General features: G+C 37.3%; 1 protein-coding gene and 1 pseudogene across 1 annotated transcript; both read left to right on the forward strand.

The window, feature by feature from the left end:
• Positions 1 to 2,128: 2,128 nt before the first annotated feature.
• On the forward strand, positions 2,129 to 3,067 carry LOC138075303 (olfactory receptor 4C15-like). Its single transcript, XM_068966982.1, has one exon. It carries the CDS (start codon positions 2,132 to 2,134, stop codon positions 3,065 to 3,067), a length of 936 nt encoding a protein of 311 aa, XP_068823083.1. The 5' UTR covers positions 2,129 to 2,131.
• A 10,635-nt stretch (positions 3,068 to 13,702) lies between these two features.
• LOC138076234 (olfactory receptor 4C11-like) lies at positions 13,703 to 14,681 on the forward strand (annotated as a pseudogene).
• The last annotated feature ends 1,426 nt before the right edge of the window (positions 14,682 to 16,107 follow it).

Consider the following 16,107-nt stretch of genomic DNA (forward strand, 5'->3'; position numbering starts at 1 on the left):
AAGAACTATGAACCAATTCTAGACATGCCCCAATATAATTCAATTTGTACAGTTTTCACACAAAAGCAGGATACTAATTCTAATAAATTGTCATTGACTGATCTGATGATATTAAATGGTTTGCTTTACATTTTTCTATTCATGGTGATGACTTGTAAGTGGGTACGAAGTTCATAGTGCAGACACTTTCAGAGTGTCTATTACGCTGGGAACACAATGGAAATACATTTCAAAGTAAGTAGAAAGACAAATGTTAGTTAACATAAAACTGTATATGCTAGTCCTTCTCATATTATAAATTGCTTTTGTTAGCTGTAAGTGACAGTCACAAAAATCAGCTTATTTTTATTTCTCATGGTAAGTTTAATTTTTGGCCTTATTCTCTTATTTAACACACACACACACACACTTGCATGCCATTTGACTGATAAATTTCTGTTATATGTACAGGGGAGGACACAATCCTTCACAGCTATATGTTGCTATGGAAAGTGAAGTCAAAATGTGGAGTAATAATCTGAATGGCTCATGAAATCTTTGTGTGGGTAAGTTGTCTGGCTTTTTAAATGAGAGGATAGAAACTAAAATTGGTAAAGGCATTTTACCATAAACAACATTTTCACATTTTCCAATTTGACCCTCATTATAATCTTGTGAAATGAGTAAGGAAGTTAGACATGATCATCCTTATATTACAATGTGCTTGAGTGCATAGTCGTCGCTCAGTGATGTCCAACCCTTTGCGACTCCAGGGACTGGAGCCTACTAGGCTCTTCTGTCCATGGAATTATCCAGGCAAGAATACCGTAGCATGTTGCCATTTCCTACTCCAGGGGGATACAATAAAGTCATATAAATTTGAAACAGATATCCTTGGATCTTGATCAGATTGGGCCACATTATATAAATCATAAAAATTAAGCATTCAGACTCTGGCTATATTCAGCATCCTGTTTCCTTCCCTCACCTATGCAGTTGTTACTTATCTATATCTGTAAGTAACTGGGCTGTTACCTTCTGATTCTATTAATACCTCATTTGCCCTGCATCCTTAATCAAGAGTCATCATTCAAACATGAACAGGGGAATCAGAAAGTTTTAACCTCTACAATGAATGGAGACTTTAGAAAGGCCCCTGCTTTCAAGTTCTTGCTAGAAAATTTTTGCTTCTTTCCCTATAGAGCAGGTGGGATGGACTTGAGTGTTAAAGTCAGAGATTTGGGGTTAAAATTCCAGACCCAGCACCTGCTATTTGTTATATTTTTATCTCCTTAAGAATGAATTTCCTACCAGTAAGATAGGGTAAGAAGATCTAACATGAGCTGTTTTCTACCCACTAGACCCTGAAGAGTTGCTTCCTTGCATGATTTAACTTAGTCATTATAACATACTCATTGGTAGATATTATTCTATTTATAAACTTCCATTCTTGTTTTTAAATGATGAATTAGGAAAAATACAAACTCAACATACATATACTTGTTATGAATGTTTAGTTTGCAGCATGGTGCTTTCCCAATGAGAATGCTTTTATATGTACAAAAAGGATGATTGAATTAATCTTAAAGGCTCAATTGAGTTCAGATTTTTAAAGTTATAATTCAGGGATTAGTCATGATTTTCGAGCACCTCTATAAGCTTTGTCACATTTACTCTTCTATCTGTAGATAAGGAAGTCACCTGATCAGGGATGTGGCAGGCATGACTAATAAACTGCCCTCCTTCTTTCCTCAGAACTTTGATGTGGCTTCAGAATCTTTCTAACAGTTGATGCCAGGAAAATACTACTATGGGATCAGAGTTGGCAGTTGAGATAAAAAAGGTTTCTTATCTCCACCACAACTGGATCCTTTCCCTTCCCCTATATCAAAGCTCTGACATCTTAAAGTATTTAATAATTTATATGTACCACAATTCTTCCTGATATCCCATACTGCATTCAACAAACTTTTAATTTTGTGTTCTCACTGACATGAAGATCATTAGCACGTAAGATAATTTTTCATATACATGCACCAACTTGTCAACGATCATAATAGTGCTACAAACTGGTCTGAAACAAATTTTTCTTTCTCATCATTGTAGATGCTACATGTTCACTGTGGTGGCTTTCATCTTTTCCTTGGAAATCATGCAAAACCACAGCTTTGTAACTGAGTTTGTACTCTTGGGGCTCTCACAGAGTCCAAATGTGCAGAAAACAATATTTGTTGTATTCTTGTTCATTTACATTGCAACTGTTGGGGGCAACTTGCTAATTGTGGTGATCATCAGTAGCAGCCCAGCACTCTGGGGCTCCCCCATGTACTTCTTCCTGGCTTTTCTGTCCTTCCTGGATGTGTGCTTCTCCTCTGTCATTGCCCCAAAGATGATTGTGGACTCTCTCCATGAAAGGAAAACCATTTCCTTCAAAGGCTGCATGACCCAGATCTTTGCTGAACACTTCTTTGCTGGGGTGGAGGTGATTGTCCTCAGTGCCATGGCCTATGACCGCTATGTGGCCATCTGCAAGCCCTTGCACTATTCTTCTATCATGAACCACAGACTCTGTGTCCTTCTGATGGCGGTAGCCTGGACAGGGGGTTTCGTTCATTCCATGATACAAATTCTCTTCACTTTCCAGCTGCACTTTTGTGGCCCCAATGTCATCGATCACTTCATGTGTGACTTGTACCCATTGCTGGAACTTGCCTGCACTGACACTCACATCTTTGGGCTTTTGGTAGTCACCAACAGTGGGTTTATCTGTATCCTAATCTTCTCCTTGTTGCTAGTCTCCTATGGGGTCATCCTGCTGTCTCTGAGAACCCGTAGCTCTGAAGGGCAGCAGAAAGCCCTCTCCACCTGTGGATGTCACATTGCTGTTGTGATTTTATTCTTCGTCCCATGCATATTTGTGTATGCACGACCTCCATCTGCTTTCTCCTTTGACAAAATGGTAGCCATATTTTACACCATCTTAACTCCCTTGCTCAATCCTTTGATTTACACGTTCAGAAATAAAGAAGTGAAAAGTACCATGAGGAAAATGTGGATCAGAATAATGGTGGTTTCTAATGAAAAATAAAATGTTAAAGTTTTAGAAAATTTTAAAGTAAGTGTAAACGTTGTCATACTTTCTTAGACAAAAGCTTTGTGTCAAATTATTTGACAGGTAGTAAGTCATCCAATGCTTCCCTGATAGCTCAGCTGGTTTAAGAATCCACCTGTAAGCCTGGAGAACCAGGTTCAATTTCTGAGTCAGGAAGATCCACTGAAGAAGGGATAGGCTACCCACTCCAGTATTCTTGGGCTTCCCTGGTGGCTCAGCTGGTAAACAATATGCCAGGAATGTGGGTGACAAGTCATCCAATAACAGACCATTAACATGGGGCCTGGGAAAGAATGCTTTCTCTCAGATCACTTATGAACTCTAATATGGCAACTCCGTTTCCTTATATGTAAATTTAAAAATAATTGAATTTTATGCATATTGGAATCTATTTTTTTTTTTAAAGAGAACCATTACTGATCAGTTCACTTGCTATTCATTTGATGGTTTATAAAATTCCTGGAGGGAAGAAAGAAAATATCTTACAAATTAGAAACAGGAGTTTACTTAAGCTATCCCAGATGAAAAGAAGTGTATATTTAGGATGCTGATTTTAGTGACTGATGAAAATCAGGACACAGGAATGGAAGAGACCAGCACAATCACAAAACTTCCACTGTAGGGGTTCCTCCAGCACAGGTTTATAAATAGCAAATCCCATCCTGGATTTCAGGGATCCCTTCCCTATTTACTCTTAGAGAATGCATAAATTTCTGATATATCATATAAATTATTTATTATTGCTTTACATTACTATATTGCTATACATTACTATACATATTGTGTTAAAATTAAAGCAATTTAGATTCATCTTTGAGAGAAGTATATTCTAGTCTTAGTTCTGTTACTAACTAGCTGTGTGAACTTGGTGATTTATTTCACTTCTCTGACCCAGAATTCTTTTGTTTAGGGTAGATTAACGAAATATATATATATATTTCTCCAGGCTTATATATACATATTTCTTTTGCATATTCTCTGAGCCAGAGATTCTTTCTTTTTATGCTATATATTTTGGTATTTAGAGAAACTTTTTAGAAGTAGGTCTTCATATTCCCATTTAATTAATGGGTGGTTAAAGACTTTAAAGTGAAAGTGAAAGTGAGTCATTCAGTCATTTCTGACTTTTTGTGACCACATGGACTGTAGACCATCAAACCCCTCTGTCCAATGGGATTCTCCAGGCAACAATACTGGAGTGCATAGCCATTCTCTTCTCCAGGGGATCTTCCTGATTCAGGAATGGAACCTGGTTGTCTAGTGTTGCAGGCAGGTTCTTTACCATCTGAGTCACCAGAGAAGCCCCAAGACTTTAAGGAACACATCAAAAATCTTCCTCAGGATTCTTCCAGTCTATTTGTTAAAAAAAAAAAAAAGGTCATGGGTTGGAGTGTGATTTTTCCCTACAAAGTTTCTTTGAGCTGCTTGGACTTCTGGTTGCCATTAGACCCTTTAGCAAAAGTGCAAAGCATGGTGCAATCTATTCATGGCATTCTCTCAACTCAGTTGCTGTCTGCTTTCACCTATACATACCCTGGGCCTCTCACTTCATACTTATTGAAGATACCTAGCAGGCAATGTCAGACCTTATAGGTAATTCTCAGACCACAGTGCTGGTTGTAATATGATTTCCCAGGTAGGAAAGTAACATTTTGATGTAATCTAGCCTGTGTTTAATACTTTGTGCTGTGCTGTGCTTAGTCCCTCAGTCATGTCCGACTCTTTGCAACCCCAGAGACTGTAGCCCTCCAAGCTCCTCTGTTCATAGGATTCCCTAGGCAAGAATACTGGAGTGAGTTGCCATGCCCCTCCTCCAGGGGATATTCCCAACCCAGGGATTGAACCCAGATCTCCCACATTATCAGCAGATTATATACCATATGAACCACCAGGGAAGCCCAAGAATAGAGGAGTGGTTGGCCTAGCCCTTCTCCAGGGGGTCTTCCCAACTCAGGAATTGCATTAGGGTCTCCTGAATCGCAGGTAGATTCTTTACTAGCTGAGCTACCAGCGAAGACCCTTTTATACCTCACAACCCTTCAAAAGCAAAGATCTAGCTCTGTTTCTTTTAAGAGGAAGAGCATCTATCTTGATAAAGAAAATACATGAGACAAGTATTCAAGTTTCTTTCTCTTTTACTTCTTTCCTGTCTCCCTCTATAAACTGATTTAAAAAACATGAATAGGATTAGAAATGGGAGGTTTGAACATCAATAATGTTAAATTAAATAAATATTGATTATTGTTGTTGTTCAGTCCTTAAGTCTGACTCTTTTGTGACTTTTTGGAGTCTACCAGGCTCCTCTGTCCATGGAATTCCCAGGAAAGAATACTGGAGTGAGTTGCCATTTCCTTCTCCAGGAGATCTCCGGAGGCAGAGATTGAACTCACATCTCCAGGACTGGCAGACAGATTCTTTACCACTGACCCATAACTGCCTGTTATAAAGGGAACATAGGAAATTCAAGAGATTAAGAAATTTGCTGAAATTCACATAAAAGGTAAATGGAAAGGCCAGGTCTCAAGTTTATAGTACATATTTCATCTCTGAGCCTTTCATGGGTTTCAAATGTCCTCATGAAGAGATGGGCTTAAAGAAACCTTATGGAGAAGGAAAGAATTTTCTCACATCAAATCACATACGCTGAAGTGTAACTAATTGTCCCCCAGGTTTGCTTTTGCTCTTGGACTGTCTGAGCTAGGTAGCTCATTGCATATCCTTTGGGACTGGTTTGGGAGAAATACTTTCCTGGAAGCTCCTAAAGCTGAAGTCCTGTGTTAAGCATTCACAGACTTTTGTAGGAGTTACTATAAATATCCTATGCAGTACAAAGAAAGCACTTAAACTCATGATTTTCCAAAAGATATATTGTGGGAAAATAGCTGACTTCAGAGGCATTTCTCATTCAGAATGCAGAAATAGTTTTCTTCACAAGTTCTCCAAGAAGCAAATTAAGAAATTGGCCCCATTTTTCACATGACTCCTCTCAGCTTCAATAAGAGACCTTGTTCTGTCTAAACAAGTGCTTCTTAGGAGGAGCTTGTGAATTATTGCCACATGCAGAGTTCCCTTTTTCCATAAACTCCTTACATCCCATGACCTCTTGTGATAAATCCCAAGATAAATCTTAATGAAGTATAGTTTGTGTGTTTTATTCAGGTTTCATATAATTTAACTTTTAAGTAAATTAAAGTTGAAGATTTTTAAAGTGTATTTTATTGGAAGTCACCTGTTTGCTCATAAGAGGTAAGTTTTTTCATTTTCTCTGAAATATTTTCTTCTAATTGCCTCCTAAAGACCAAGCTATTAGAATCTTTAGTTAGTGTGTCTTTTAACGGATGATGGAGGTCCTGGGGAGTGTTCACACCAATGAAGGGTTATGTTGATCTAGGGTTCCTAGGCTTTCCTTGGAGTTGGCACATAGGTGTACTGCTGCTGCTGCTAAGTCACTCCAGTCATGTCCAACTATGTGTGAACCCATAGACGGCAGCCCACCAGGCTTCCCCGTCCCTGGGATTCTCCAGGCAAGAACACTGGAGTGGGTTGCCATTTGCTCTTAAATGCATCTCTGCTCACAGAGGGTACAATGAACTGGATTGAGGCCAACTTGGTATAAATTTCTCTCTTGGGGATCTTCTTGTTGAAAGTGTAGGTCATTGCTGATGTTTCTAGGATGGAATATAAAATAGAACTGTGCTTTCTACACAGTTGAATTTTCAAGCCCCCTGACAACCCTTTGCTCATAATCAGACTCCCCTTTTGGTTTAGAGGAAAGTGACTGTGTGGTCAGCCAGGAAGAAAGAAGCTGAACTGTGATGAAATTTTGACTCAAACTACCCTCTCTAATATTTTTGCTCACCTTCCCACTCTGTCTTTCTGTATCCTATCCCTGACTATTTTTCCCTGGTTTCTGCTCACTTGCTCTCCTCTCTCCTGCTCTAACTTCATTAGTCTGCTTCCTTCCTCTTCTTCTCTATAATCCATTTAGATTAATTTAGTTTTCTGCTTTAATATTAGCCTCAATATGCAGTTTAATTAACTTGATTTTGGAGTCAGGACAGAAATTTAAGGTATCAATTTGACATCCTTCTCTGATGGCTCAGAATTTCTTTTTGAAGATGCAATCTATGTGATGACTGGGATTTGATATTTTATATGAAATGTGGGTGAGTGCTAGGCTATCTAGGTACATCCTTGTCTAGTTATACCCTAACTGCCTTAGTTAAAATACTCTGTATTACAGGTCAAACTTTGTAACTAGTAAAAGACAAACAAATGGCCACAGTTGCCTTGCAAAAAATTATGGAAGTCAGATGAAATAGTACAAGGGAAAGCTTGTTTGAATGAGAAGATTAGATGATAAAAATATTTAATCCAGTATTGCTTTATTCAATCATATGTGTATGGAAACCCACATAGTAATATAGGAGCAGAGAAGATATAGACACATGTCTCCCTGGAGAAAAAAAAAAAATCACAGACTTTGGCCCTAAATATCATTTAATTGGTTAAAATTTCAACAGGTGAAAGTAAAAATCTAAGGATGAAGGAAGCAAAAACAGTCTCCTCTACCACTAGTACTACTAGTATCATTCTATTATTTCAATTTGGGAGATACCACCTTTATTCTTCCTTATAGTATTTCTGTGCTTTTTCATATTAGTGTCGAATGACCTATTAATTTACTTAAATATGAGTTTTCAGATACTTTTCCTCTTTCTGATTGATCACCAATCCTTCGTGGCATCAGAGATACCAACAAGTCAGTCATCAGATATGTACTAAGAGACTATTCATTATGCAGAGTCAACAGATAGGGCATGGAAAAGAGTCCTTAGCCTCTTCACAACAAGTCGGTGAAGTGGTGGGATGATCCAGGGATGTTTGGAAATACAGACTGAATTCTGTCATAAAGTTCTGAGGGGGTATTGACCCAACCTAATGCATAGATTAAGTCTTTATGTTCCCAAATATTTTCTTTGCTTACTTAAAGCGAAACAAAATAAAATTAGATGCACTGGTTTCAGTGGTCTATTATCTGCCCACAGATTTTCTTTTGCAGCTTTCTGATTTAATGAGAGTGCAGTCTTTATGGAGAGAAGATATATTTTTCCTAAAGCAATGCATGCTGTTTTTCTTCTAATGATATTTAATCATTCTCTCCAAACTGCTCCTCTTCACACAGCAAAGGGCCCCCTGCCTTTTGTCTTCATCTCCTTTTGGACACCTATTGCACTGAAATTGAACAATCATTAATTTATTCCCCTTTAAAATACTCACCAGAGATTACTGAAACTGTCATTTGGAGTGAGTGAAAGTTGCTGAGTCGTGTTTAGCTCTTTGAGACCCCATGTACTATACAATCCATGGAAATTTCCAGGCCAGAATACTGCAGTAAGTAGCCTTTCCCTTCTCCAGGGGTTCTTCCAAACCCAGGGATCGAATTCAGGTCTCTCACATTGCAGGCAGATTCTTTACCAGCTGAGCCACAAGGGAAGCCCAGAAGTACTGGAGTGGGTAGTCTGTCCCTTCTCCAGTGGATCTTCTGATGAAGGAATCAAACCAGGGTCTGCTGCATTGCAGGTGGATTATTACCAACTAAGCAATCAAGGAAGCCATTTTGTGATTATAGTAATTATAACATTGCTAAATCTTTCTTTCTTTCTCTTTTTTTAATTTTTATTTTTACTTTGTTTTACTTTACAATACTGTATTGGTTTTGCCATACATTGACATGAATCCACCACGGGTGTATACAAGCTCCCAATCCTGAATCCCCCTCCCACCTCCCACCCCATATCATTTCTCTGGATCATCCCTGTGCACCAGACCCAAGCATCCTGTATCCTGTATCGAACATAGACTGGCACTTCATTTCTTACATGATAGTATACATGTTTCAATGCCATCCTCCCAAATCGTCCCACCCTCTCCCTCTTCCTCAGAGTCTAAAAGTCCGTTCTATACATCTGTGTCTCTTTTGCTGTCTCACATACAGGGTCATCATTACCATCTTTCTAAATTCCATATATATGTGTTAGTATACTGTATTGCTGTTTTTTTTCTGGCTTACTTCACTCTGTATAATCAGCTCCAGTTTCATCCACCTCATTAGAACTGATTCAAATGTATTTTTTTTAATGGCTGAGTAATACTCCATTGTGTATATGTACCACAGCTTTCTTATCCATTCATCTGCTGATGGACATCTAGGTTGTTTCCATGTCCTGGCTATATTTTAGCTAGACTACAAGGAAACCTAAAGTTTTATTTAGATGTGTAAATTTATTACAGGTAAGTGGACAATTTGACTTATTGATATGAAAATATTTATTCTATTCAAGGAAACCCATGAGAGGGTAACAGGCAGGAAGGCCAGGAGTCTCCAAATGGAGGAAATAGCCTGCAAGTGTCAGACATTTTTATCTCTCTTAAGTGGCAGGAGGAAACAAACTAGCAATATTTTTTTCCTTCTCTATACAAATGTAAAAGGAGGTTTCTCTTTAAATTCTGTGTTGCCATGACACCTGGTTTCACCTGAAGTTAGCCAATGCCTTTTTCTTATGGAAATGTTTATCTTAAGCTATGCTAATGTACTATGCATTTACCCCAAACTCTGTCTTCAAGTTGGTTCTGCCTTTTGGGCTCAGAACCTACTTGATAAACCAGTATGTTAATACTCTGATATTGTTCCTCTAATCTATGTAAATGACACTATTTGTATGGTGCTCTGCCCTTCTTCAAGATTCAAGTTAATCCTTTTATGGCCCAAGATAAACCATTTGGAGCCAAGATTATCCCAAAATACATCTTATGGGTGAGGGGCCTGGTGCCATTCTAAGTTTTGAGACATTCCTTTCTTTCATTAACAGACTGCTGGTGACTATATAACACCCAGCTAAAGACTAGCAGGGGGGTACTCTTTCTGCCCCCTTGTGATGCCTATGACAGAAGCTTTCTCTATCTCCTTTATACTTTAATAAAACTTTGTTACACAAAAGCTCTGAGCGATCAAGCCTTGTCTCTGGCCCTGGATTGAATTCTTCTCCTCCAGGGTCCAAGAATCCTGGTGCCGTAATTCAACAACAACCTTTCACCCAGTATAAACTTACTGGATACTTGGGTTTCAGAGACTCTTGTTGGAAACCTCAGCTTAATGTATCAAAAGCCATAGCTCCATTTTTCTCTCATATTTGAACAGTCCAATCAATTTATTCTCCATGGATCTTTCTACTTTTGGCATTAAAATTAATTTGTATTATCATATAGAATTGTGTGTAATTTTATGTAATTAATGATCTTATGTAGAGGAATGTTACTTCTCCAACTTGGTTGTGAAGAGGTAGAGGACATTTTTCCATTCCCTATCAGCTGACTCTAGATATGAGTAGCTTCTTAGTACATGTTTGATGACTGAGTTGATGCTGTTATTGATGCATTGAAGGACTGATAATTAATCGGAAAGAGAAAAAGTGTCTCAAAACTCATATTAAAACAAATTGAAAGGTCATTTGACATTTAAGTGAAAAAGCACAGAAATATTATAAGAAAGAATAAAGGTGAAATCTCTCAAATTGAAGTAACAGAATAAAATGGAAAGGAGAGTAAATTTGATAGATTTTAGTGTATAAAGTTGAAAAAGCTCATAACTTAAAGGTATTAACATTTTATTTACAAAAGATTTACATAATTCAAAATGGATAAAATATAAGTAAATATATACACAATATTATGCACTGTTCTAATCAAAATACATATAATTTTAATTCAGATAATCAAGTAAATATGAGTGCCCCATGTTAGGTTTTTATTAGAAATTCATGCCCTATTGTTATAAATATAGAAATAATGGAAAAATACAGTTGGTGCATAAGAAGAGATATTTAACTATATAAATACACACAGGATCCTGAAAACACTCACAGAATATGTAAGGAACTAACATTTTCATCCAGTGAGTGAAATTGGTTAATTATGAATTTTTAAGGGTACTTTTCACAGTCTGTAATCTACCATAAACTTTGGAGATTTTATTATGCAAAAATATTCATTCTATTTTTTCTAAAGTATACTGAAGTAACCAAATTGGAAGATTATTTAGTAGTTGTTAATAATTATGAAATATGCATATTTATGTCAGTAATCTCTGGGACATATTTTGATGAAATTATTAAAATAACAAAAAGTTGTATAAGAAGAGTTTATTCAAAAGTTGTTCATTAGGATGAAAATTTGTAAACAACTTAAGTCAAGATATGTGATAGAATTTATATTATGAGATTTTGATACATTAATTTATGGTTGCTAAATTAATAATTACAGTATGGATACTCTTTAAAGAATGTGAAAGGCTTTTAGTAATCAAAAATGAAAATTAGAAATTATAAAAATATTACAAGATGATTGAAAATTTATATATGAGTGCCGAAGAATTGATGCTTTTGAACTGTGGTGTTGGAGAAGACTCTTGAGAGTCCTTTGGACTGCAAGGAGATCTAACCAGTCCATTCTGAAGATCAGCCCTGGGATTTCTTTGGAAGGAATGATGCTAAAGCTGAAACTCCAATACTTTGGCCACCTCATGCGAAGAGTTGACTCATTGGAAAAGACTGTGATGCTGGGAGGGATTGGGGGCAGGAGGAGAAGGGGATTGACAGAGGATGAGATGGGTGGATGGCACCACTGACTCGATGGATGTGAGTCTGAGTGAACTCTGGGAGTTGGTGATGGACAGGGAGGCCTGGCATGCTGCGATTCCTAGGGTCGCAGAGTTGGACACGACTGAGCGACTGAACTGAACTGAACTGAACTGATGCTTATAAAAAGAATAAAATAGAACAATGGGAGATATTTGTATGTTTAAATCCTGAAATACATTTAAAAATTATGTCTTAGATAAAAATTAGAAGAGTACAAACCTCTGGAAAACAGCAGTAGGAGAATCAGATATGGGGCAGGGCATTATATGAGTTTTAGAAATATAAGAAATGGCACTTCATATTGGATCCATAGAGTGTGAAGATTAATTTGATGCATTTCTTAATAGCATGGGTAATGGATTATTTCAAACATATAGTAATTTTTTCTCAAAATGTCAGTTTAAATGATTTACTCAAATATATCATGTGCCCTAATTGGCAATGAAAGTAATAGTATAATTGCAACTAGCCTAAAAGTTGGAAAAACAATTTTTTCTTAGAGCTTACTGCCTTATGACCCAGCAATCCCACTGCTGGGCATACACACCAAGGAAACCAGAATTGAAAGAAACATGTGTACCCCAATGTTCATCACAGCACTGTTTATAATAGCCAGTACATGGAAACAACCTAGATGTCCATCAGCAGATGAATGGATAAGAAAGCTGTGGTACATATACACAATGGAGTATTACTCAGCCATTAAAAAAAATACATTTGAATCAGTTCTAATGAGGTGGATGAAACTGGAGCCGATTATATAGAGTGAAGTAAGCCAGAAAGAAAAACAGCAATACAGTATACTAACACATCTATATGGAATTTAGAAAGATGGTAATGATGACCCTGTATGTGAGACAGCAAAAGAGACACAGATGTATAGAACAGACTTTTAGACTCTGTGAGAGAGGGAGAGGGTGGGATGATTTGGGAGGATGGCATTGAAACATGTATACTATCATGTAAGAAACGAATCGCCAGTCTATGTTCGATACAGGATACAGGATGCTTGGGGCTGGTGAATGGGAATGATCCAGAGAAATGATATGGGGTGGGAGGTGGGAGGGGGGTTCAGGATTGGGAGCTCATATACACCCGTGGCTGACTCATGTCAATGTATGGCAAAACCAATACAGTATTGTAAAGCAAAATAAAATAAAAATAAAAATTAAAAAAAGAGAAAGGCATCTATCATCAGGCAGACTATAATACAGTGATGAAGAATGTATTAAGGAGGAGTTTGATGCAGCCTTCAGGGAATTAAGCACCATGTCATTGGCAAGACTGCTAAGACTCACATTGTACAAACACTAAATCAAATATCATCCAGAAGGCTGAATAACATGAGAGTGGTCAAGTTATTAAAAAATAAAAAAAATAAAAAAGGCTTAATCCAAACATGATTTTGAACAGATCAGAAATAATGGGTGCAACCTGGTTTCCAAATCAAGAAATGTGTTTCTTCAAGAAAGAACCCCCAAAAGTGTTATAAAATTATATAGAATATAAAATTTTATATATAAATGGATTTTATATATAAAATTCAGTAGTTGATGTGTATATACATTATATGAGCATATATATCATATACACATTTATCTATTGGAATCTCTAATTATCATTTGAAGAAAAGGCATCAAGACATTAAAGTGACCTGATCGATATCATACAACAAAGTCATAAACTCTCAGACTTTGGCAAAGAGCACGGTCATTGAGGGTTCTCTCACACAAATCTTATTCCCTATTCCCTTATTCCCTGGTTAAAGCATGAAAACCAGCATAAAAAAACATTATTTCATAATTTATTGCAATGCATGAAAATCTTGAGAAATAGTGAGTTATATGTTTTGATGGAGTTATAACTCTAAAAGTTATAATTTCAAGTCCAAATACATTTTTATTGCCAAGTCATGATTTCCCTCACTTCCTTTGCAGATGAAGCACTTCTCAGCTATGCCTGTTTTCCATTCACCATAACCGTGGAGGTGAACAGCAGTGTGAACGAGTTCATTCTGCTTGGGTTAGCACAGACTCTACTAAAGGACAAAGTAGTATTTGTGATCTTCTTGCTTCTATACCTTGCAACTCTGTTGGCAAACTTCTTAATTGTGATGACCATACGAAATAGCCAGACACTTGGGAGCCCAATGTGCTTTTTCCTTTTGTACTTATCCTTTGCTGATGCCTGTTTTGTGACAACAACTGCCCTTAGGCTGATGGCAGATTCTGTATCTGAGAAGAAAATAATCTCCTACAATGAGTGCATGACCCAGATCTTTGCATTTCACTTCGTTGGGTGCATAGAGATCTTGGTACTTGTCCTCATGTCCATTGATTGCTATGTGGCCACTTGCAAGCCCCTGCGGTACACAGCCATCATGAGCCAGCATGTCTGTGGCACACTGGTGAAACTGGCTTGGGTGGGGGCCTTCATTCTTCAGCACAGATTCTCTTGGTTTTGAGATTACCCTTCTGTGGCCACAATGTTATTGATCACTATTTCTGTGATACACAACCATTGTTGAAACTTGCCTGCATTGATACTTATGTCATCAATCTACTCATAGTGTTTAACAGTGGGGCTATATGCATGGTGAGTTTCATACTGGTGCTAATCTCCTATGTTTTCATCTTACGTTCTCTGAATAATCATAGTGCAGAAGGAAGAAAGAAAGCCCTGTCTACTTGCACCTCTCAAATTATCATTATTGTGTTATTCTTGTACCGTATATATACACATACACTCACCATGTAACTGCATTTCCAGTGGATAAGATGGTGGCTGTGTTTTACACTATTGGGACACCTTTGCTCAACCTCTTGATTTACACTCTGAGGAATGCAGAAGTCAAACAGGCCATGAGAAGGCCATGGTGCAACAAACTCTGACTTGAGATGGCAAAGTGCAGAAGATGCCAATTGCTAATTCTGCCACAGTATAAATGAAACTGGATTGATAGGAAAGGGAAAATGTTCTCATCCCAGTGTGGACAACATAGTTCTCTTCCAGTGGGACCTGTACAAAGATAAGCAGAATCTATGGAGCACAGATCTGTATTATTTTAACCAATGTCTCATGGAGAGCACAATTGTGGGAGCACAAGACCATTCCTCACTTCTGCCATCTGCTTTGATACTCTTTTGAGGCTCGAGAACCAGATTCTGTTGTTTCTGTAGCTTTATTTTCTTATTTTTGAACCCTATTTTGATTGTTTTTCTTTTTCATGTTTCTTATTCAAATTTTATACTCTGTCCTTGATTTCTGTCATCTATTTTGTTGTTAAACCAGTGCGGGCACTACTTTGTACCATATCTTTTCTGGCTCAAGAGTCAGTTCATCAAGTCATTCCCAGAAACTTTCTCTCCAAGGAGCATAAATAGCAAATAGTTAAGCTCCTATTTTATGCTTGTCTCCCTCTTGAAACACCCTTAAAAATTGGCCTTTCTTTTGCTTGTGGTGTACAGGGAAATGACTAACTTTCCAATCAAACTAAACAATTCTATTTATAACAAAAATATTTTCTGTATTGATCCATAATTTTTATATATTTTTATAATTTACATAATTTTAATACTTTTGTTCATCATGTTAACCATTATTTTATATTATTTAATTTTATGTACTTATTAATGTTTTTGTAATTTAAATCTTTGGACATTTCCCAAATACTTGGTGAATCAGTGATCATTTTATAAAATTGTAAGAATTATGTTATAAAACCCAGCATGTCATTGATGAGACCATATATACAAAACAGGCAACAACTGGCATATAAAACAGAGCTAAAAAGAGAAGATGTCCACAGAAGTGAGACTCTCAACTTGGAAACACAGAACAAAATATGTCAAGAATGAAAACTTTTTCCATCATATTTTGCTATGAAATGGAAGAAATTAATGGAATAAGTTTCTGGCAACAAATTGGTGTTGAAAACGTGGTATTTTAGGATGAAGGAAACAACAGCATGTTTCATGATTCTGAAGAGAGCCAAAGGGGGTAAGGGAGCGATTATAAGATCATTGCTCTTACGTAGAAGGAGGAAATGGGATCTGTCTGGTACACAAGTGGACATGTTGGCTTGGAACAGTGGTTACTGTTGTTTAGCAGCTAAGTCAGGTCTGACTCTTTTGTGACCCTATGAACTTTAGTCTGTCAGGCTCCTTCTGTCCGTGGGATTTCCCAGGCAAGAATACTGGAGTGGGTAGCCATTTTCTTTCCCAGGGGATCTTCCCAACCCAGGAATGAAATCCCTGTCTCCTGCATAGGCAGGCAGATTCTTTACCATTAAGCCACCAGGGAAGACCTGGGATGGTA

The sequence above is a fragment of the Capricornis sumatraensis genome, chromosome 3 (assembly GCF_032405125.1).
Source record: "Capricornis sumatraensis isolate serow.1 chromosome 3, serow.2, whole genome shotgun sequence".
NCBI classification, from domain to species: domain Eukaryota; kingdom Metazoa; phylum Chordata; class Mammalia; order Artiodactyla; family Bovidae; genus Capricornis; species Capricornis sumatraensis.

Coding starts and splice junctions, on each gene's coding strand:
- LOC138075303 (XM_068966982.1), top strand. CDS start 2,132: ATGCAAAACCACAGCTTTGTAACTGAGTTTGTACTCTTGGGGCTCTCA.